At 33.7% G+C, this 24,642-nt stretch overlaps 1 protein-coding gene across 1 annotated transcript in view; it reads left to right on the top strand.

The window, feature by feature from the left end:
- The first annotated feature begins 9,651 nt into the window (after positions 1–9,651).
- The window catches only part of LOC106467023, a 19,491-nt gene continuing 4,500 nt past the window's right edge, over positions 9,652–24,642 (top strand). The window contains exons 1-5 of the mRNA XM_022395117.1: positions 9,652–10,072; positions 14,201–14,336; positions 19,891–20,003; positions 21,825–22,008; positions 23,372–23,416. Coding sequence (XP_022250825.1) covers positions 10,070–10,072; positions 14,201–14,336; positions 19,891–20,003; positions 21,825–22,008; positions 23,372–23,416 — 481 coding nt within the window. The 5' untranslated portion in view covers positions 9,652–10,069. The remainder of the gene's footprint in view (positions 10,073–14,200; positions 14,337–19,890; positions 20,004–21,824; positions 22,009–23,371; positions 23,417–24,642) is intronic.

Below are 24,642 nucleotides of genomic sequence, written 5' to 3'. Positions count from 1 at the left end.
AAAAATCACAAACTGCAAGATATTTCTTTCAATGTTTTTCTTAATTTATGCATTTCGTGAAAAGAAAATGCATTTGCAGTTTACATGATTTTTATCCCAAATTTTGGGCATGTTGGTTTTCATTACTTTGGTGGCTTTTGGAATTCAAACTTTAACTTGTAAATGATGGTATTTGAGATTTTTCCTGTTATAACTTGCTTGTTAATAAGTCATAGATGGTTATGTAGTATTCTGCATGGCTCTGTTATCTGTTATTCCTTGTTGAATACATTTGATGTGTTATGAAATTCTATACTTATGTTTGGCCTTGTAAACGTTCTCAGAGCAGCAGGTATCAAATAGTCCTTAGTCTACAGGAAAACTTTTTAGTTTCATACATGATCAGTTCTTGTAATAAAAAGTATCATGTTTTGATTTTAAATTTTTGCCTGGATGTTGGATCATTTGGTTACTGGTGTTGCAAATGCATATTCTGATCCGAAAATATCCCTTTTCACTAATAAAAGGAATGACCCCCAGTTGCCATGCATTCTATATTTAGTGATTGATTTCTTATTGTAGATGTTTGTTGTCAAAATTTCCAAATGCTGATGTAATTGATGGGTATTGTTTTTTGTTTATTTAAATCCTTTCAAGCTTCTAGAGTAGTGCTGTCAGTGTTTCATATTAAAGCAGTATGGCTGTGTTACCAAATATGACTCTGTGTTTAACAAATAATTAGGATGATGAAACAATTTATAAAGACAGGATTGACACAATGTTTTCTGTATGTATATAAAGATATGTTTAAAATTTCCATTGTATGGAAATGGTATTTTACTACTGCATTGGAAATGTTGAAGTGTAAATTTTACAGATGGATGAACTGTTTTGAGAATACTGTGAAATAGAAGATGATGGTCTGGCCCATACTTTCACATGTTGAATACATCATTGTCATGATATAAAAGACTGTTTCGTGTAGATATTATTAATTTAATTATTTATTTTGTGAGTGAATATTGTAGGATTGTTCTGTAACAAGAGAGTTAGAAGCAATTATCTTAAAGTAAATGTTATGACAAGTTTAGTAACGTAACTCGGTAAGAGTCATGCATTGTGTTTGTAACACATTAATGTTGAGATTATTGAACGTTATGTGAAATTTATTGATGTCGAGGATATAGCGAGTGGATGATTAAGTAATAAACATATAAATAGTGTGAGATGAACAGGAAAAATAGACAGAGCAGACGAGAAGTAAAGTTACGAGAAGGAATTCAGCCAAAGAAAAGTTAAATGCAAAATTAATTGTCATAAGAGTGGAAGGCCTAACGGTTGATATATTAGAGTGGGACTAACGGTGTTGAAAGAGAGAAGAAGAATAGTTTATGAAAGTATATGCAGGTGTGACGTCAGAAGGTGGCATGAAATATGACAAGTTAAAAAGTAGCTTTACTGAAATGATATGAACTTACTGAAGAAAGTTTTTGTCAGAAGTTCAGAGGAGTCAAACCCAACACTGAAGAAACTGTATTTCAGTTTATGGCACGTCTGTGGCGATATTTCTCCAGATGGACTGACATGGCCATGTGTGAAAATACTTTTGAGGGACTGGCAGACCTATTAGTACGTGAACAGTGCATGATCACGTGTTCAACTGACATGTCTGTCTTTAAAGGAGAGAGCACCAAAATATGTGGAGGAGATAATCAAGCTGGCAGAACAATATATGGAAACCCATGGAGGTAGTATAATGGGCAAGTACAAGAATATCCAGTTAAACTTGAAACCAGTGATAGCTGACCAGAAGTAGAAGTTTACCAAAGGTGACAGGAGGTTAATAGACAGAAAGGAGAAGAGATGCTATTTTTGTTATAAAATGGCACACATTGCAAAGGAGTGCAAGTCTTCACCAGCAAACAACAGCAGAAATCTCAACATAAAGCAGCTGGAGCTATTTACAAAGACAGTGCTGGTAAGAAACAAGAAAAGAGTGACTGGCACTATGGATGCTGCTGCTAGAATAAACAGAATCAAGACAACTCGTCAGATTCAATATATAAAGAAAGCACAATTGATCAGTGCACGACTACTGCTTGATTCAAGTTAACAAATGGATCAACAGTGCCACTAGTGATGGGAGCATGTGACAAACATCAAGAGATGCCAACAAATCATAATATGCCAATATGTGAAGGATATGTTGGGGACAGTAATGTCAACGTTTGATGAGACACTGGGTGCAGTAGTGCAGCAGTGCGAACCAGTGTGGTATCCAATGGTCAGACGACAGGCAGAATACATCTGTGTGTGTTAATTGATGGGACAGGGAGAACTTTCCCATAGCAGAAATAAAGGTGGATACTCCATATCATGTAGGAGATCTTGAACCCATTTGTATGAAGAAACCAATATAAGACTCTGTGATAGGAAACATACCAGGTAGTAAGAATTTGGAGGAACTAGACAAAAGGAAGATTGATAAAGCATCTGCTGTCACCACCAGAGCTCAAGAAAAGGAGAGCAAACAAGACATCAAGCCCCTGCAAGTGTCAAAAGGCGATATTCCGAATTTGGGCTTGCAGGAACTAAAGGAAGCACAGAAGAGAGACCCTTCACTGCAGAAATTTCGGGACAATGCTAGATGGAAGGTAGTCAAAGTGCTATTGGGGGATATGCCTCACATAGAAGAGCCATTCAGCAGAGTAGCTGTAGACTTGATCGGGCCATTAGCAACTGTGTATGCCAAGTGCAACTGGTATGTGCTGACAGTAGTCGACTATGTGGCATGTTATCTGGAAGCAATAGCACTGGCGAAGATAGAGGCAGGGAGAGTAGCAGAAACCCCCTGAAAATATTTTGTAGAGTAGGCTTTCCAAAAGAAATCCTGAGTAACAGACGGACCCAGTTTGCTTCTGAACTGATGCAGGAAGTGTGCAGACTTATCAGTACTTGGCAGCTCTTTACCACTCCGTACAATCCTAAATGTAATGGACTTTGCGAGAGAGTCAATGGAGTTTTAAAGAGCACGCTAAAGATGTGCCAAGAGAGAACCTGCAACTGGGACAGGTACTTGCAGGCAGTATTATTTGCTTATTGAGAAGTCCCACAAGTAAGTACAGCATTTTCACCCTTCGAGGTATTGTATGGAAAACAGTATGAGGTCCAATGCAAATATTAAAAGAGCTATAGATGGGAGAAGAGTCAGAAGTAAGGAACACATATCAGTATGTGTTAGACCTCAGAAACCGACTGGAAAACACAATAACATATGCTCAAATGTTGCATGTACTATCCACGTGAATGAAATTATTACCATTTTCAACAAGGGGTGTCACCTGGTTAACCATTATAGCATATCCTTGTCACTATTTATAGCATATCTCATGTTACAGCAATCCTCCCTAATGTAGGGCATAAATGATATACCTTGTGACACAATTAGTATCACATAACTAAAGTGAGAGAAAGTGGCCCACTTGGTTGTTTTCTGTATTAAAAACAAAACTTGAAGTTTTGAAAAATATGTGTACTAACCAAGGAGATTGAAAACATATAAAGTTCTGATATGCTCAAACTTTCCACTCTCATTTATTTCCAGGTGAATCAAGACATCATTAACTTTCAAAAACAATCAAAATTTTAACTTGTGTATTAATCAAGAAATAAAAAACAGTTTGCCCTCGCTTCTGAAAAACCACTTGCCTAACAATTCATGCCAAAAATACAAGTAAAACCTCGCATAATACAAAATATTGCACATTAAAGCAATTCAATGTAACACAATAGCACCTTTAGTATTTTCAGTCACACTAAGTTCCCTTAGGATATATGAGTATGGCTCACATGTTGCCTCGAAACAAGATAGACTTGTACCTCCATCACAACGAACTGAATGATAAGTTGCTGCAATGAGTGAACTCCCAGAAAATTTAGAGTTTAAGTTGGATCTGTTCACTGGTTTGAGGGGAGCAAAAGATCATTTGTGGTAAAGGTGTTATCAGCTAGATTTGTCAAGAGTGAGTGATACTTAGTATGTGCCTTTGTACATCCGTGATAGGTCTATGGAGTTCCTTGTCGGCACAAGAGCTTCAAAGACCCTGATAGACACTACTGTGTATCAGGCACATTGAATGAAGTCAGCAATCTGACCTTTGGCAGCAAACTTTTTTCTGGTGAATGATGGCAGATGGAGTGTAAAAGGAAAGGCACATCTCCAACTGTGACAGACAGTTGAGCAGAACAACCATCACATACATACATAGGCTATGTGAGTTCTATTAAACAGTTGCCTCACCAGCTTCACTGGAACACTAGGGAAATAGTCAGCATTGAAATAACTCAGATGTTAAAGTACAGAATCATCCATTCCTCTCAGAATGTGTGGTAATTGTTAGGAAAAAGGGTGGTAACCAAAGATTCTGTGTTGAATACTTCTGCTTGGGAATACCGTTATGTGCTTTGATTTCCTCCCATTGCCACAGGCAGATGAATGTTTGGATAGATTGTAAGGTGCCCAATGGTTTAACACTTTAAAGCTGGCCCTCAGAACACGTCATGTTGAACTGATCATCGAAAGCAGGGCCAAGACTAATTTCAGCACTCATTATAGGTTGTTTGAATTTTGAATCACGTCTTTTGGACAGTGTATTACGCTAGCTACCTTTGAAAGGTTGATAGAGCTGCACTTAAATGTCTACAATGGGAGAGGGAACTGGTAAATGTGGATGATATCTTGGTATTTGGCCAAAATTTCTAGTCTGATATAATGAACCTGTCCATGGTTTTACAGCAGGTATGAATAGTAAGATTAAATGTAAAGCTTAAGAAGTGTACAGATATGTGTATATTAATAAAGTTTCTTGGGGGTATTATGAGTAGAAAATGTATCTTGAAGAACCCTGTGAAGATCAAAGTAGTTTAAGACTAGCCACAATCCAGGATGAGATGAGATATTCGAATCTTCTTTGGGTTTATCTTGTACTATTGAGCAATTTTTCAAAGTTAGCATCACTCATGACCACACCTCTAATTCCGAAGTCCATATCATATAATACAAAGAGTGGGCATGTATTTCTCACTCTGAAGTGAGCTTTATTAGAGTTATCCATTATGGTATATCCAAAACAGGATTGGGAGTTCATCTTGAATACAGATTCCAGTGATAGTGGATTCAGAGCAGTTGTGTCACAGATGCAAGATGGGATGAAGCAAGTAATCATGTGTGTGAATCATATGCTTACTGCTTCTGATTTCAAATAATGCACCATGAAGAAAGAATTGCTTACAGTTGTACTACTAGTATAGCATTTTTAACACTAGTTGCACAGCAGGAACTTCATTCTCAGTGTGGATAATATATCGAGGAAACAGCTCAACACACCAATGATGATGGACTGTATTGTTGCACAATGACATCATGTCCATTTATAGACTGTTTTGATTTGGGACATCGAAATGAAATCATGACTATATCCACCATTACGACACAGGGCCATGCAGTTAATAATTTCACAGGTGACTGACTACTGAACATCACTTTTGAGAGGTTTAGGAGGAGTAATAGGGAAACCCCAAGCAAGCGTGGGTACTCCTTGCTGTACAGCAAAGGAGAACAAGTTAAAATGCCAGGTGCTTGTGTGAGAAGTTACAGGTGCACAATGGAGTGCTATATCACTACTATCACCCAGTAAGATGTAGAAGTCTATCTGTTCTGCAGTACTGTAAAATCCCGATTCCAGCCATTCCAAGCAGTTAGCTACCTGAAACTAATCAAAATATTTCTTTGGTGTGTCTTTAAATATCGGTGATTTTCTTTACCTCACGGCTGTAACCAGGCCCACCGAAAGAGTAGGTATGCCGGGATATTTTCCTGGGGCCCATTTACAACCAGAGGGCCCATGATAGCGGTAAAAACTGATAGGAATGTATCAAATCAGTACGGAACATTTGAACAATAACCGTGTCTTCAATCATTTATACGAGTGTGCAACACAATTCCAAACTTTTTTCAGTGAGGTGGCACATGTTAATTCTTCACCAAGGCCCAAGATGGCTCTCAGCAACCATGGTGGTAAGTGGTACTCCGAAGTTTATAGCCACGCTAACTGTGCTACACGATGTAAACAAATAGTTAACTTAAGTGTACCAGCTAGCGCGATAATAAACACTGACATCAATTCTATTCTGAAATAATTCTCTTTTATCTTAACTAACTTTACTACTCTAAAAGCTTCACTGAACAGTTTTAATACTAAGCCTTGTTCTAGAGAGTTCTAGTTTTTCACGTAAACTCCATATCATATTACACTACACAAAACTCACAGCCCCTGTAGTTATCAAAATCCTAGCTTACAACAAATGTTTACATACCACATGTGCTGTAACAGAAATTCACGCAAAATACTAGAAATCTAGGAACCTTATAATCATTTGGTTTAAAATTGTCTAATTATTTGTTACTTTTTCAAAGTTTGTTTCGTTTTAATAGGTACTTCTTATTTTTGCTCTTTTTGATTTACATCAATGATATAGGTGAAGGAATGGTCAATAAACTACGTAAATTTCTGATGATATTAAGGTTCTGGGTGTTGCTGGCTGTGAGGATGATGCTGATGCTTTACAAAAGGATTTAGACTATTTAGTGAGTTGGGCAAATAAATGGCAGATGGGTTCTAATTATAATTAATGCAAGATAATACATGTGGATTATAATAATATTAATTATAAGTATAATTTGGATGGGAATAACCTTAAAAGTGTTATAGAAGAAACTGATTTTGGTGTAGTGGTTGATCAGTCTCTTAAGCCATCTAAGCAGTGTGCTATTGCTAGTGGTAGGGCGAATATAGTATTTTAGGTTGTATCTATAGAGATGTTGAATACAAGTCTAAATAGGTTATAATTTCATTGTATAAATCACTGGTTGGGCCACGCTTGGAGTATCATATTTAGTCTTGGCCCCCTTACCTTAGGAAGGACATTGAAATGTTGGAAAAGGTTCAGATGAGGGCTACTAGGAAGATACTTGGGATGGAAAGGTTGTCATATGAAGGGCCTTCATACTATGCTTTTTGTGTGAAAATGCAGTGCCTTGCAACAGTATTCACCCCCAGCAAAGTTTCCACATTTTGTTGCTGTCTGAGCTTGCAATCATGAAACTTTCAAATGGGTCTTTATATTTAGAATCTACTCCAAATTGAGAAAGCTTAAAAAATGCTGATGTTATTTATATAAGTTAGATTTTCAAAGAAAATTAGAATATTCTCGATTGCATAAGTTTCAACCCCTTTGCTATGGCAACTCTAAATCAGTTCAGGTGCAAAAGATTAATTTAAAAAATCACAAAATTAATGTAATGGTCTCTGTTTCTGTGTAATCAAAGTGGTTTAACTTGACTTCAGAGCAAATGCATCTGTTCAAGCCACAACTTACATAATGATACGACAAACTAACCGTGGTTACAAACAAATTTCAAAGTCGCTGATTATCCATTTGAGTATGGTGAAGTCCATCATTAAGAAGTGGAATGTGCTTCATACCACCCACTCACTACCCAGATCTGTGTGCCCTTCCCAACGAAGCAGCCAGGCAAGCGGAAATTTTGTTAGGGATGCTACTGTGAAGTCAACAGTGACTTTGAAAGGTTTTCAAAGTTACAGTATGGAATTTGCTATAAGAAAGGCACACACATAATAATTATAAAACTTGTTTATTTTGTGTTTCTTTGGTGCCTAATATTTCTTCTGCTTTTCTGTTTTGGTTACAGGAGTTGTTAAAATGGTGTAGATGATATGTATCCCGATTCTTACACAAAGCTTGTCTGTATAGGTGAGTGTCAAGAAAGAAGCCATTACTGAAAAAGAACCATCTTAAATCTCTTATGAAGTTTGCGACAAAGCATGTAAATGATACTGCAGAGATGTGGCAGAAGGTTTTGTGGTCAGATGAGACAAAAATTTAGATTTTTGGTCTAAATTCAAAGTGCTATGTCTAGCGCAAGTGCAAATCCAACACATCACCCAGTTAACACCATCCCATGTTATGGGGATGCTTCTCATCAGCAGGGACTGGAAACTTGTAAGGATTGACGGGGACAATGTATTATGCAAAGCTAAGGCTAATCATAGAGGAAAACCTGCTTAAATCAGCCAAGAACCTAAAACTGGGTCGAAAATTTACATTTAAGCCGGAAAATGACCCGAAACACAAGGCAAAAGCCACACTGAAGTGGTTTCAAAAGAAGAAAATGAATGTCCTGGTGTGGCCTAGTCAAAGTTCTGACTAGAATCCAATAGAAAATTTATGGGAAGACTTGAAGATTGCAGTCCATCAATGATCCTAAACGAACTTGTCAGAATTGAAGGAATTTTCCCACGAAGAATAGGCAAAAATTACACCATCGCATTGTACAAAGCTGGTAGAAATCTATCCAAGAAGACTCACAGCAGTAATTGCTGCCAAAAGTGCTTCCACCAAGTATTGATTTGGGGGGCTGAATACTTATGCAATCAGTAAATTTCAGTTTATATATTTTCTTTGCAGGTTTTGCTTACATTCAACCTCCTTCACATATAACAGTGTTAAGTTTGATCATTAGAGTTTTGAATAAAGCAAATTCATTAAAAACTTGTTTGCATCATTTGTATTTCATCAAAATGTGACATTATTGGTAGGGGGTGAATACTTTTGTAAAACACTGTATACTGAAATAGGTACAAAGACATATTCTGGCACACGTTGTGTAACATTACAACTGTGGCTAATTTACATATTTTAAAAATGGAGAAGTAAAAAAAAAAATGTCTTATGATCCTGATAACTTCTACAAACATGACTGGATGCTCCTGAAGATGGGTCCAAACTTTGATTGGATGTGAAGAATTAGTTTCAACTAAGGAAAACGCTGAAGGTAAAGAGGTTAAGGATTCAAAATATGCAAACAATTAATTGTAATGTTTTTGAAATTTAAAGGGTATATGCTACTTCAAGAGAAAGCTTGATAAATATATGAATGATAAGGGCTAGCTGGCTGGCCTTGAGAATATTTATAGTAGTTTAGATTAGTGGATGCGACAGCCTAGACAGACCAATAGGTCCATGTTGTTACTAAATATTATGTTATGTTACTTATTATGTTTTTGAAAAGACTTATAAACATGTAAAATGTATAATTTTCAAAGAATCTTGTTACTCAACTTTCAAAATGCTGAATATGCGATTTTCAATTTCTACACATGCTCTTTTCTTTCAAGCTCTACGGGCTAACGAACAGCACTAGCTCGAAACGTCACTTTCCAGGAATAAAAGTATATAACAATAGTTCCCCGCTGTCTACGGATTTGCAACGCAAAAAACATGGGTTCGATTCAACTCGGTGGACAACAAATAACCCGATGTGGATTTGCTACAAGAAAAACAAACACACACACACACACACATAATAATTATAAAACTTGTTAATTTCGTGTTTATTTACTGCCGAAATTTTCTTCTACTTTTTTGTTTTGGTTACAGAAAGTTTTAATATCGTATAGATGATATATGGTAGCTTATAATACAATTTTTAAATAATAGTAATGTGTTCATTATATTAATCATTTAGTGTAGTTTTCCTGATTATTTTGTGATTTTGTTTTGGTTATACATTTGTCGATTTCTTCTCCTTAGGTGGCAGCACCATTGTTTTGAATGCTATAAATTCGCTTTGGCTAGATGTTTGGATATGAGTTGGAATTTCAAAATTTAGTTGAGGAATTATATATGATTTTTTTATTAATATTGTTGACAAAAGCTTATTGTGTTATGTGTATGCTTCACAGGCGTTCTATACACTAAATTGTATGTGTAGGCTGAAGTTAGATAATGATAATTCATTTATAGTATTAAATTATTATTAATGATAAGTTGAGATGGATAAAATTAAATAAATAATACAGTTTATTTTAACTTTTATCACTTTAATATCTTACGATAGGGCTTGATGGATACTTCAAGTTTAATTTGAAGTTCAAAGGGCGCTCCTCCATGTGATGAAAATTATCAATTGCTGCAGTTAGGAGCTCTTCAACCTTATTTTTGATCAATTATGGTAAGGAAATGTATCATTTCTCAGCAACAGTGTAGCTTAAAAATAAAATTAAAGGTCCTATATTATACTATTACTAGGCTATACACCTTTAAACATAGCATTCTCCTGCATTTTCAATGGGTTATTCTGTGTTGAATCTAACCTCTTAATCTTATTTAGTTTATTTGTGTATATAATATTATTTGGAATGAGAGGTCAAAAAGTCAATCAGTTATTGCCAATATTGGTTTTCTGTACATGCTGTTACCAGGTGTAACAAATGGCGACATAATTAGGGCCATGATTCTGTTTTAATGTCCATGATGCTAAAAAACTAATTTTGTGTAAAAAGTAACTGGTTTTGAAAAACTAATGCTCAGTCTACTCATAATTTCAAAATACCTGTACAAGAAAATTTTCCTTGGCATCCCATCCCATCTTTGTCTGACATCTTTGCACATGGCACCCTCTTGCATTTTCAATTGCTTATTGTGACATCTTATAGATTGTTTGTTTATGTCAACTTATTTGAAATCAGAGGTCAAAGTGTCAGTTGATTATTGGTTTTCTGTGCATGATTTGTATCATATTTACATATATGTTGTGAAGAGTACCAATAATCATTGATTGCTGCATCGGTTAAAGGGCTAATAATATTATTGAGCAGTTTGAGGGATCTCTAGCAACAAACTCTAAGTTGAAAATTTTGTAAAGCTGGTACAAGGATAAGGTTGACATCTAAAGTTTTGCCACAGTAGTTATGACCAAACAATTGTATTAATTAAACAAAATACTGTAGTAAGGTGAATTTATTGTTTTTACTATACTCCTCTGTATACGACATCTTGTAGGATAAGTAAATCTTGTTGAGGATAAGTAAAGATTTTATCACTAATCTTGCGGAAAAAGTGGTCATTCCAAAGCTTTTCCAGCTCTGTTTATAGTCTTGTTGTATTATAAAATCATTTGCTTTATTTCTATTGCTTATATTTTTAAAAATTTAGTTGCTAGTATCTACATTAAATTTTTTAAAGTAATTGGTAAAGGAAAAGTTTCTAAGACTTGAATATTATGATATAGTCCTCTGCTTTCTTGAGTAAGTTTCCAGTCCTCATTTAATATATGATGAAATTGGAAAGAGAATGATTTTGAAATGGTATTTTTTCAGAAATCTGTGATTACTATTGGGGGACATGAAATATAACTGAAAGTAGCACATATTCTTTTTTCAAAAAAATGATTTAGAAAGTCTTCGAAATTATGACCTCTTAATTAAGCTTTGGTGTTGGAGTCTGTTGTTAGAAATAGATTTGGAAATGCAACTTGGAAAATGAATTTAAGAAAAAATGGCATTGTTTCAAAAGTGTTACAACTTTACATATATGTGTATGTATATAAACAAATCTATAAACCAGCCTGGAAATAGTTTCTGAAATTGATAAGCCACCAATAAAAAAGTGCATTTTCCCCAGGATTGTGGATGACAAAAATGGATGTTTCCAATGCCCATCTCTACATCCCTATAGTCCTTCAATCTCATCTTTATCTTCGGTTTGTTCATCGCTGGGTGGTTTACCAATTTTGGGCTCTCCCCTTTGGACTTGCCTCGGCTCCATACATCTTTTGTTGCATCGTTCAGGCCTTTGCTCATCATATTCATACTTTGGGGTTGTGGTTTCATCATTACATGGATGACTAGCTACTTGTTGCTCATTCTGAGAAGGAGTTGACCAATCACACTCACCAACTCTTTTCTGTGGCAGCTCGAGTGGGCTGGTTGATAAAATTGGAGAATTCAGTCCTTTGACCCACCCAATACTTAGTGCATTTGGGGGTCTTATTTGACACCAACATCAGTCGAGCTCTTCCTTCTTGTTTATGCCTCAGTTCTATGGAACTTTTAGTTCACCATGCTCTCTCAGCTTGGTCACTTACTGTTTGAGAGGTTCTATTGCTTTTGGAGATATGGTTCCCCCTTGGTTATGTCCATATGAGATCCCTGCAGTGGTCACTTCACAAACAATGTAACCTTGCATGGTATCCTATTTCTACCACCATTTTCCTTCCTCTTTCCCTGAGAGTTAATTTGCTGTGGTAGCTCAACAAAACCCATACATAGGTGGGTGTGCTATTTCCTCCCCCGTGTCTGGATGTCCATCTGTTCATGAACGCTTCCCTTCAGGGGTTGTGGGCTTGGGTCGATCACCATGAAGCTTTGGGCCATTGGTCTGCAGAAGAACTTGTCTTGCATATCAATGTTCTCAAACTTCTGGCAGTTTGTCGGGCATTATCTCACTTCAATTCTCTCGACTTTCACTGTCTGGTGATGGTTCATTCTGATGGTGGTGGCTCATATCAATCACCAGGGGAGCACCCAGTCCAGAAATCTTTACTTCCAGACCTTGGATCTTCGATACTGGGCCCAGGCACATAACAGTCATCTTCTCGCATGTCATGTGCTGGGTGTTTTTGAGCTGGTAGCAGATCATCTTTCATGTCCCTGGATCCGATTGTTTTCAACGACCTTTTCCTCCTATGGGATTCTTCCTAATTGGATGCATTTGCCACAGGCCTCAATACAAAGTTGTCCCTCTTTTGGACACCTGTCCTGCATCCACAGGCTTTGGTTATCGAAGCCTTCAACCAGGATTGGTCTCACAAGTACCTCTTTGTGTACCCTTCCTTATATTGGCTTTATCGGGTGATTTCTCTGGTACACTCCACTCCTTGTCAGGTCCTCCTGATTGCACCCCATTGGCCAGCATAACCCTGGTGAAGATGAAGGACAGGGAGATGGGGATGAAGAGTAGGGAATCGATGTTGACACAGAAGGGAGGAAACAATGGAAGAGGAACAGGTGGTGAGAGGAGCAGACATTGGAGCCTCGGAAAATAGGGTCATGCTGGCCAATGGGGTGCAATCAGGAGGACCTAACAAGAAGTGGAGTGTACCAGAGAAATCACCCATATTGTAACTTATTTTCCTATACTGAAAATGTATTTCTGATAGGTACTTCTGTCACACCCTTCCTCCCCACTTCTCTGGTGCTCACACCTTCTGCCAAACTTCGAAGTGAAGGTTCAGTAGAGGAGTGTAGAGGGAGTCACACGTATCACTTGAGCATACTATGCTACTGTTGGTTAATAGATGATGCATGATGATTTGCATGAGAGACACGTTGGAGTGTACTAATTCCAACAAGGGGGAGTGCAAGGTTTGTGGGATGCACAAATAAAATGTTTGCATATAGAGGGCAGAACTTAACGAGAATAGCTAATCTTGTGAGAGGAAGTAAATGCCTATCAGAAATACATTTTCAGTGTAGGGAAATTATAACTTCTGTCAGTTTTCTGGTTTTCAACATGTGTGAGATAAGCTTAACACAACGTATGTAGATAAAAAAATTTGAAGAGTGGGCAAAGTTCTCTTCTTATAAATCAGGGGTTCTCAACCTTTTTCTACTCAAGCCTTACTGTAAAAACGTGTTGGTGCTTTCACCACCCCTAAAATAATGCAAACTTGCCTCTGATTGGTTCGCTACTTAAAAGCGTGGTTAAAAATAAACGAATTACTAATGATAGTGCTACTTTGTAATATATTCAAAATTATTATTTTTGTAATTTATTACAGCCTCATTCAAACATTTGTGCCCCCATGGAAGATTTGATTCCACCTCAGGGGACATGCCTCACTGATTGAGAACCAGTGTCATAGACCTTAATCTTTTATATCTGGAACTACATACTCTTACCTGTAAAGTACAAGACAGTTTAGATGAAGTTGGAATGTCCTGTGACAGAACATAGTGTTGGAGTTAAAATTTTCTAATAGTCGAAGTATCAAATGAAATATTTCTGTTTATTTTGAAACAATCATTTAGAAATGTAAGTTGGACCAATTAAAGAAAAATAGCATTTCATTTGCTAATCATTATGTACATAAGATACTTGTAGAACTAGCTATAAAATGTCAAACATTTATTTTCAAGTTTTAGTTTAAAGATATAAAAAAAATATCAGTAACATTTATTTCCAAATTTTTAATGATAAAGAATTTCAAAAAAATGTAAATTTTGTGTTTTTTATGTGGAAGAGTTTTTTATGCTAATGCCTTTTGAGAAAGTTTAAATTTAAAATTCTTTGTTTTTAGGCTTCAGTTGAATATGAAATGAGTGAAATGGAGGTTTTAGAAATAAAAGTTGAACCCATTTTTGATGAAGAGCAGAATGCTCTGTTGGATATCAAACTGATGGAAAATGAAGACAAAACTATAATATCACCCAGTAGTAAGTAAAAATTTTTAACAATCTTTTTTTGCTCTTGCTGAATGTTCTCACCACTGTATCTTATGTTGTTTTTTTAATGTAGCAGCATTCTATATTCTTAATCATCGATTACAAATTTATTTCATGTAGAATAAAGCCATTAATTCTCTTGATACATAGATGTGTAACAGTAATAATATCACGGTATTAGCAATAGGGTCTAAAAGGTCTTGGCGATGTGGATAATTTGTCTTGATTTCAATACCAAAAAGATACTCATCTCTGCTGATTGGCAATATAGATAAAACATCAAACAAGACGGAGAGTTGACCCAACCTGTGCTACTTACTTCTGTTCAACAATATACAAATACAGATTATAATGAGGTAATCAAAAGGGGAAAAAAAGACAAACAGAATGGAAAATAAACTTGGCAAGAATTCAGTGTACTTTTTAAAGATTCCTATCACCACTGTGGTTAATATCAAACTTGTCTATACTTATCAGTTTGTGACACTCAAATGGTGAAACTTCAAGCATCTAGTGCCAACACAGCATAATGTACTTTCTTGTTCCAAGTTTAACATAACAGTACAGCAAATCAGTACTCATTGTCAGATCTTTTTACACTAACTAGTATAAAAAATTTTGTATGTAAAATCTATAATTTGGATCATGTTTGACATAAATGAGAACACACTGACTATTGTGACTGAGAAAAAAAGTCTTGGTATAGTGGTATATGTGTTATTCAAGCCATTGAGGTAGGTTCTATTACTATCAGTAAAAGGAATATAATTTTAATATGTATTTATAGGTGTATTGAGTACAAGTAAAAGGAGTTATGTATAAAAATCATTAACTAGGCCTCATATATTATTAGAATACTGTATATAGTTTTGGTCACCTTATCTAAGAAAATATACTGTCATTGGAAAGGGTTCAGATGACTGCAGGAATGGAAGGATTATTTTATTGGGATAAAGTAAGAGGATATCTTTGAGTTCACTAGATTATCTGGGAGTTCTACAGGATAAAGGCCTGACATGTGATTTCTTACTGTTGACTGTGTTGTGGAGACAACAGGATGAGATTCCACAAACTTAAGATTTGAAAAAGATAGGTGATGCTCCAATGTTTTTGTTTTTCTAACAGAGTGATTAGCTTATGGAATGAGTTGCCATCAACAGTAGTGTAGTATAATACCTTGTAAGAGTTAAAGAAGGGCTAGTTTGATTTGTACTTTTAAATGGGGATTGGTTTGCAAGAATAGCCTTGAAGGACCAAATTGCTTCTTGTTGCCTATATATTATACATTTCAGCTAAATGTCATATTGTAATGAAAATATAAAACAAAAAAAAGATATAACACATATGTACAATCTTTCTTGCCTTTTTGGATTATAATATTGTTACTTGACTAATAGTCATATTTTTCAATATCATGATATTGTTTCATTGTTTGAACCTACAGTGTGAGGTATTGTACTGTAATGATTTTTTAAGTGTTGTTTATAAAGCTAAAATAAACTTTTTCAAGTAACAATTTTAATTTTTAGAGAAAGTTTCAGAGGTACTATGAATCTGACCGTGTGTGCTAAAATTATTTCATTTGATCCAGGTATGGTCTAACCATCTCTGGTTAAATTTTGCTATATTGATTATAAACATGTAAGCTGGTCTTTCATTGGTTGTAGCCAATATTCTGTCTGAATTAACGAGGTTGGAAAAATGGTGTGATGTATTGTTTTTCAAGTTTTTATACCTAAGTAATTCAGTTGCACAGGAAGATGGGCCCAAGTGCAGAACTTAAATGAAAGTATCCCTTGTTTATATACACCAAACGTGAAGTATTCATTATTTAACAATATTTACTTACGATAATGATAAAATGTATGAAGCTGTATAGGATTACTTTTATTATAAAAAAGTTTTTATTCACCTGTTTGTATTCCATTGTTTACATGCTTTTCCTTCTGCAAAGTGATCAGTCATTTCTTTAGGCTTATTTCCTCACTCACTTGTCTTTACTTAATATTATTTCTAATCCACAAAGTCTCTTGTCTCACGGTGCTATACGGGTATTTCTCTATAAGTTTTGGTTTTGAAAATGAGTGTTCACCACTTTTTGCTGTTATTGCAGTAGTGAGAAGCAGGAGAAGTACAGTACAAACTTTTGAACAACACAGCACTAAGACACTGTTGTCAAATCAACACGTATGCTAGATTCTTCACTGTTGATTGTTCTGAGATGTTAAATGTCAAACATTATCTGACATAGCAGTAGAAATATCTTTGTTGAAATGATTGACTAGTTTTTTTAGCTTCTATAAAGTAAGCCTCATCACTTGCAGGAATAACTTACTTTATTAATATTATACATCCTTGGCTTTTTTATTTACATCAATGATATAGATGAAAGATTATTTAAATTGGCTGATGATGTTACAGATTTGGGTGTTGCTGGCTGTGATTAGGATGCTACTGCTTTACAAAAGGATTTTGTTTATTTATTGAGTTGGGAGAATAAGTGGCAGTTGACTTCTAATTATAATAAATGTAAGGTAATGCTTGTAGCATATCACAATTTGAATTATGAATATTATTTTAATGGGAATAACCTTAACAGTGTTATGTTAGAATATATTATTGGTGTTCTCATTCATCAGTCTCCTAAGCCATCCAAGTAATGTGTTGTCGTTAGGGGTGGGGCAAATAGGATTTTAGGTTGTCTACATAAATATTGAATACAAGTCTAAATAGGTTATAATGTCATTTTATAGGTCATTGGTTAAGTTACATTTGGAGTATTGTGTTCAGTCTTGGGCTCCTTACCTTAGGAAGAACATTGATTTGTTTGAAAGGGTTCAAAGTGGGGCTACTAGGATGATGTCATGGATGGAAAGGATGTTATACAAAGATAGATAAAAATGTGTGTACTTGTTTGTTGTTTTGAGAAAAGGAGAGTTAGAGGAGATATGATTGAGGTATTTAATATTGTTAAGGGGACTGATAACATTAATGCATTATCCTTTTCAATATGAGAATGGTAAGACTAGGGGACAAAATTTTTTCAGGGTAGGTGTCATCTTCAGCTAAGACAGCTTTACTTTTCTAACAGGCTGATTGGTTTTCAGATGTGGTAGATGCAATTAATTCAAATGAGTTTAAGGGATAGCTTGATAAATATTGAAATGATAAGGGCTGACTTTTTTTTGTTTAATTTTTTTAAAAAGGATAGTCTAGTTGGTAGATGTGGTAGATGCAATTAATTCAAATGAGTTTAAGGGATAGCTTGATAAATATTGAAATGATAAGGGCTGACTTTTTTTTGTTTAATTTTTTTAAAAAGGATAGTCTAGTTGGTTCAGAAGATCCCTTGTTTATCTTTTATGTTATGATGCTGATTTAGTCAATAACTGACAGTAATATGTAAAAACAGTTTGAAAGCTGTGTAATGATTGTATCAAGACACATGTAAACACATCTACTTTGAAAAACTATCTGAGTCGACAAGTTTCTCATCTTCAGCTAGCTTGTCAAAATGCTGTTTTACCTTTCTCACACATTTTCCTTAACTTTATCCACCCCACTTTTCTGGCAGAATTTTTGCCATCATTAAAGTAGTTTATGAAGTGAGCTGGAGCTTCAGTGGCTCTGCCAAGTAGTGTAACTGTTTTGTAAAGGTCATTGTTGTGGATTATAACAATTGTGACACAGCATTTAAAGTTTTCAGAATCTCTGGAGCACACAACAACAAAAAATAAACCATAATAATACTCATAGTTTCTTTAAAGCTCAAATTTAACTGATACTGTACACAGGCTGTGCATCACACAGAGAAATGCACATGTACACAAAGAAATTAAATTATTATAATCCTTGGATTAGTTAACTCAGCATTTGTTTCCAAAAAACAATGTTGTAATATAGGTATAGAATATGACAAGGTATAATTAGTACAAGTATTAATATAATAATATGTATAATATATTTAGTACTTAAATGAATTCAGAAATGTTTTTTGTTCAACTTATTTAACAGTCAAATTTACCTCTGGACAATTTAGTTGTTGGAGAACTAGTCATTATGACAGTGAAAGTTGTTAAGGAATGTTATTATTGCCTTGCCCTCATCAAATCAATAAAAATGTAAAGAACCTCAGTTTCTTATGTAGCCTTTCTACAGTAATTGATGCTGATTATCAGTTATTACTCAGTTTAGCTGATTAAACCAATTATTAATGAGTTTATTTTTAATAGGTATACCTTTAGTAATAATATTTCTGAATTTCAATTTTTAGAAACTTGTTTTGAAAAAATGCTTTAACTGTTTGAAACAAAGATGCATTGATTTGATGCACATGTTGTATAGTTTCTTTTTTTGCACTGCAAAAGAAAACTATTGGATGAAATAGTTTGAAACTTCAGAATTATTTTTTATGGATTATGTAACTTCTACAAGTAAAATATGTGATGTTTTTATGAATCTGTATTTTTGAATTATCAAAAATATTTCATTGCAAAATGATTTTTAAGCAACAATTAAAACTGCCTATCCTTTGTAGATTTTAATTACTAAGTTTTATTTATTCTTACTTTCTTTTAATACTTTCAAATAAAGTTTTTATTTTGTAAAGCTATAATTTTTATCAGTTTAAAATTGTTAATCAGAATGTTTCATTCAGTACATGTAATAAATTTAAACTTGTTTTATATTAATTTGTATCTTTAAATATAGATATCACAATGCCAAGCTTTTACCACATCTTAACTGAAATGGAAACCTTACTGTCTTTGTACTGCTCCAAAAAACTTTTATGACATGCTTAGATGTGTAGCCTATGAGTTTTAAAGCTGAGATATAAGCAGTGCATCACACCATAACAACTGTGGTTGAGAAACAGTGACTGACTAAAAATCAGTAAAACTACAGTTGTACTTAAGTTTCATTAACATATTACCAATGTTTTGTTCAGAACTATTGTAACTTCTATGGGGCTACGAGCTTCATATTATGCTCAGAACAAAATTTAGGAAATTTACAAAAACACTTTTGATTTTGTTGGGAACATGTTAAAATTAACCCAAGGAAATTAACAAAAACACTGTTGGTTTTGTTGGGAACATGTTAAAATTAACCCAAGGAAATTAACAAAAACACTGTTGGTTTTGTTGGGAACATGTTAAAATTAACCCAAGGAAATTAACAAAAACACTGTTGGTTTTGTTGGGAACATGTTAAAATTAACCCAAAATCAAAATGTACAAATTATTTTAATTTCTATATATAAAATTAAATGAATAAAATTTTTTGGTGAATTAATTTCAACTTTGAAGTTTTGTTTTTCATGTGTGGAAAATTGACTACAAATTCATGTTAAATAATATTTTTAATTCATTGTTGCAGTTTTTTCCCTCAAGGTGGACTGTAGCCATTCAGGTGTGAAAGAGTTAAATTTCATTAGCTGTATCCTGGTACATTTCATAACAAGGTCGTTTATTATGATTTAATGATGTTTAAATCATCACTGTATGTTCTGTTAAAGATAAAAACATGTTATTAATACTTTTAGCAACTGTGAAGGCTTTGTCCTTATGTAAAGGGGCTTCACATGCTGCCCATAGGTCTGTTGTAGCAGAAGAGGAACAAGAAAATAACTGTGGTGAAGTAACAGGAAAAACTGAGGTAACTCATTGAATAAAAACTTTTACAGTTTTCTGTATTGGGAAAAGTGACTGCATTCATAACAAAATGTGTTTATTATTGTAGATGTAATAATAATTTTCTAAAATTGAATTGTCTATGTAACTTCTAATCAATGCTATAACAATTTATAGGGGGTGGGTCATCCCTATCATTATAGCTGGGTCAAAGTACACATCTCATGACTTTTTATAGTGTTACATTCAAAATTTAATTAAACCACTTTATTATCAATGTATTTCAGTAAACTTGGTATGCAAGTGAAATTTAGAAGTTATATCTTTATATTCTGACTTATCAAGCTTTATTTTTTTTTTGTGTGTGTTATGTGATATGTGTCTGAACTTTGGATTCTCAGCATCAGGACTTTCTGATTTCAATAATAGGCTTCTAGAGTTTCCAACTAAGTAGAAAAACTACCCATAATTACAAGCAACTTTTTAATATTTGAGTCTCCTGTCTATTTGTTTTACTGACATATCAAACACATCTGAAAAGCTCCTCCCCTCTCTCTCTAACTTCACAGAGCTGATGGACACATTTTAAACAATAGAAAGAGCAGATTCTTTCTATACAAGGCTCATTATAGCAGTAAGTTTTGATACCCGCATAATAACAGTCTGGTGTAATTTCTTAATATGAAAACTTCATGATCTTTTTCTGAACATTTGATGCAATTTTTTTAAAATATATTTATAGCTTAGTTAGAAGGGCAGCTAAATTATAATACATTTGAGACATCCTAATCTAGTGACTAATATATTTTTTGTGTTCTAGGATGTATGTTTGAAAGCTACGTGAATTATGTTTTAGAGACCCACATTTTTGAGAAATCAGTGAGGCTTAGGCTGTGAGAACAAAATTATATGTAAAGAACATGAACTGTACATGAAACAACTAACGATATCCTTTTGTGATTTAGTGTTTTTCACGGGGAATGAATTTCCCGTGTGGTCCAATGTACAGTCAATAAAGCCATGAGATTAAAAAAAATAGATATTAAAAGCTTGACAGTTAAAACTGTGAAGATAAGTAACTTGAAAACCTGAGATAAAATATGCATTCAAAGAATAAAAAAGGTATTCCTTTTGTTTCATATTTTTTAACTTTTCATGTCATACAAATTAAATTAGGGTAAAGATAAGAGATAAAATAAAATTTTTACTGATAACAGCTATTAATATTCATTTAAGATATTCTAGAGTTTTTGTTAGTGACATATGATAACTGTACAATGAAAAAAGTATTTTAATTCTTGACATGAAAATCACCTTTTACACAGACTGACAGTAATGGCTTTGGAAGTTCACAGACAAAGTTTTAGTAGAAATATGATGTTTTATGTACAACAGACTTGTAATGTTTACTAAAAGCTAGCCAGATTTCATGAAGGTGCATTTTGTAAATACAAAATTATAGTGAATATTATGTATGTCATTACAGTTACAGAGGTTGATCCAGTGGACCAATACAGAACTTAAAGTGTTAAAGATTAATTTTAGTTTGTGCCGGCATAAACAGATTCCTGAAGTTCCTTTGCTTATTTTGAAATTATGTAAGCTTTGGAATGGTTACTAGATGCTATATGCATAAAGTATATTATTATTTTCAGTTATCAGAAAATTATTCATTACTGAAAGTGAATCATTTATGAAATTAAATTGATAGACATTACAGAATGTTTGTACAGAGAACTGCACAAGTAAACTCACTAGATGAGAAGACTTGTGTGTTTGGCGACTGTAATAACAGTTCTATTTGTTGTTTGTTATTGATTCATCCAATGTGATCTTTATGTTTCAGAACACTATAGTCAAAGTGAAAACTGAGCCACCTGGTGATTTACAAGACGTTGAGGCTGTTTTAGAGTTCAGTGACAGTGATGATGATCTAGATAGTTCAAAAGATGAAATTTTGAGAGTGGAAATAGAAAATGAATTGCAAGAAGAGTTGCATCAACTTGACTCAGAGTTAGAATATACATTTGGTAAGTAGAGATATCAACACAAAAACATTATTCAAGAACACGTATTTAAAAAAAGAGATGGTTTTTCATTTAATTAACCATTTAAGAATTTCAAAATCAGGAAACATCATCTGCTGGACACAGAACTAACTCTAAGGTAGAAAGATTGTTTGTTGGTTCTTCTACCAAAGTTTCTTTTAATAAATGCTCCCAACTATATCTTCAGAGAAAACTATACCCGATTGATGGGATTACCTTGGTTACAGAAATATTATATATGGATCTTAAGTTTAGTGGTAAACCAAAAGTCTGTAAGGTAAAGATCAACTAAAGTGAGAGCCGTGCATCTATCAGTTGTAATAGCAGGAGGATGCAGAAGCTGTGGTTTAACAGCGTACTCTGTAGTCAACCATTTCATAATCTTTATTTAATTCTTTTTGTGTGTGTGTGTAGCTTAATTGCAACTATGGATGGATGGATTTTAATTTATTTGGTATAATGATGAGTGTAAAGTAATTCTACTCATTAGTTTGTCAGTTTTAAAACAACAGTCGTTATCTTTTATACCATTATTATTTATTACCTAATGAATTGTTGGGCTATTGGTAAGCATTTTGAGAAATGGAAAACTGTGTTAACTCTCTCACTATGGGTCTTCCTATGGTCAGGGATCAAAAGGCATGTCATCACATTTGTAGACTTCCATTCAAAATGTTATTGATCTACTATTTTAAGAATGTATGTTAATAAGTTTGGTATCAAACTGTAGATTATTATTGAAATTTTAGTATTATACATTATTTAATTTCATAATTTAAAAGTAAATATTAAAACAAAATTCCTAAATATCAATTTTTGTGTGGCACTGGTATGTTGAATGCGCTTTGGTTCAAATAAGGTGTTTGTGATGTACAAATACAAAGTCTGTAATTTCTTACAAATTAGAAACTCAAGTTACCGATATTGACAAGCTAGAATATAAAATAAGAACCTCCTATCTTTTCTATTTGCTAAGATCGAACAAAGTGGGCCCTGCCCACCTCTTTCATTTTTGGAAATACTTGTTTACATATGCCTACTTCTGTCTATACATGTAAATATCTAATCAGAAGCTCAGATTGTCCACCACATGGTTTTCTCAGCCTCTAGGAGGTGGAAAGTTCCCAAGATTATTTCTGTGTCTCAAATCTCAGAAGGATGGGGTAAGTTAAAATGTTGTCCAAAAAAGTTTTTTTTTTACCCAAATACAGTTTAGTTAATAAGCCTGATAAATTACAGTGTAAATAGTGGGATATTGATAGAGTAATTTATAATATTTGGTTATTTCAAAATGCATGAATAAAACCTAAAAAAAGTATTTTGTTTTACATTTTATGTGCAAAAGTTGACAAGGCAAATTACAGCAAGCAGGTAAACGAGTACAAAGTTTGTAAGTAGAAAAAAATCATTGTTTTCTATTTTTCTTTATTTACTGTTCTATATTTTAAAAAAACAACTGAAATTTAAGAAATTATTTGTAAATAGTAATAACATTATACATATGTAATGTATTATAACCCGAAATGTTACTGTATTTTACAAAATACTGGTTCACTAGAACAAACAGAAGATGATTCACTTTGTAAAGGCCAGTTTTATACTGTTGAATATGGTAATGTGAGTGCACGTGTGCTGTGTCATTGCAACTTCTGTAATGTTAGTTAGACATGTAATTTATATCTATTTCCTAATTTTTTATGTGGATTACGAGGTTGGTCGAATCGACCAATCTCACATAGAGATACGATGGTGAATATAACAGATAAAATATAAAGTTTTTCTGAAAAAAATTTGCTAATTATCTGGAGGTTATAAAGATTTTTTATGTGAAATTTGACAATTTTTGATGCATAAAAGTATTTTTAATCTTAAAATCAAAATTACTTTGCATATTTGATAGTCAACAATTGAAAAGAAAAAAATGCACGAGCAAATCATTACATAAAAAATCTTAAATTGTACCAACAATAAATTTGCATATAAGCCCAGTCATACGTGTTATATAATGCATGTTTGTTGATCATTACATAAAAAATCTTAAAAACTTAATAAAAGAATCTTATATTTTGTGTGCTAAAGCCTTGTAATGTTTACTGATAATCTGCAAAATTTTGTGAAGATACGCATACTGTATTAAAAACTATAGCAAGCACAAAATGGTTATGAGGTCGGTACTTGGGACAGAGCCTGTAGTTAAATTGTACCAGCAATAAAACTATATTAAAAACTATAGCAAGCACAAAATGGTTAAGAGGTCGGTCCTTGGGACAGAGTCCGTAGTTAAATTGTACCAGCAATGAAGCTTGCATATAAGCCCAGTCATAAGTGTTATGTAAATGCATGTTTGTTGATTGTACTTATGGAATTAATATAAACCTATATATTCTTTTACACCAACCATAACTATTTAAATCCAGTTGATAAACTATTTTGATATTCTGGTAAGGTACAGTGTAGTCATGACTTACAGGAATGAAAGTTTTATCCAGTGCCATGTACATATTAATTTTTGTGACAATGATGTAAAGTTAACAGTTTCACCTAACACATGAAGGTGCCTTGCCATTATCATAATGTTTACTATAAATGTAACACAGACAAAAAAATGTTTTTTCT

The sequence above is a fragment of the Limulus polyphemus genome, unplaced genomic scaffold (genome assembly GCF_000517525.1).
Source record: "Limulus polyphemus unplaced genomic scaffold, Limulus_polyphemus-2.1.2 Scaffold2464, whole genome shotgun sequence".
Lineage (NCBI taxonomy): Eukaryota > Metazoa > Arthropoda > Merostomata > Xiphosura > Limulidae > Limulus > Limulus polyphemus.
This window is presented reverse-complemented; position numbering and strand designations above follow the sequence as displayed.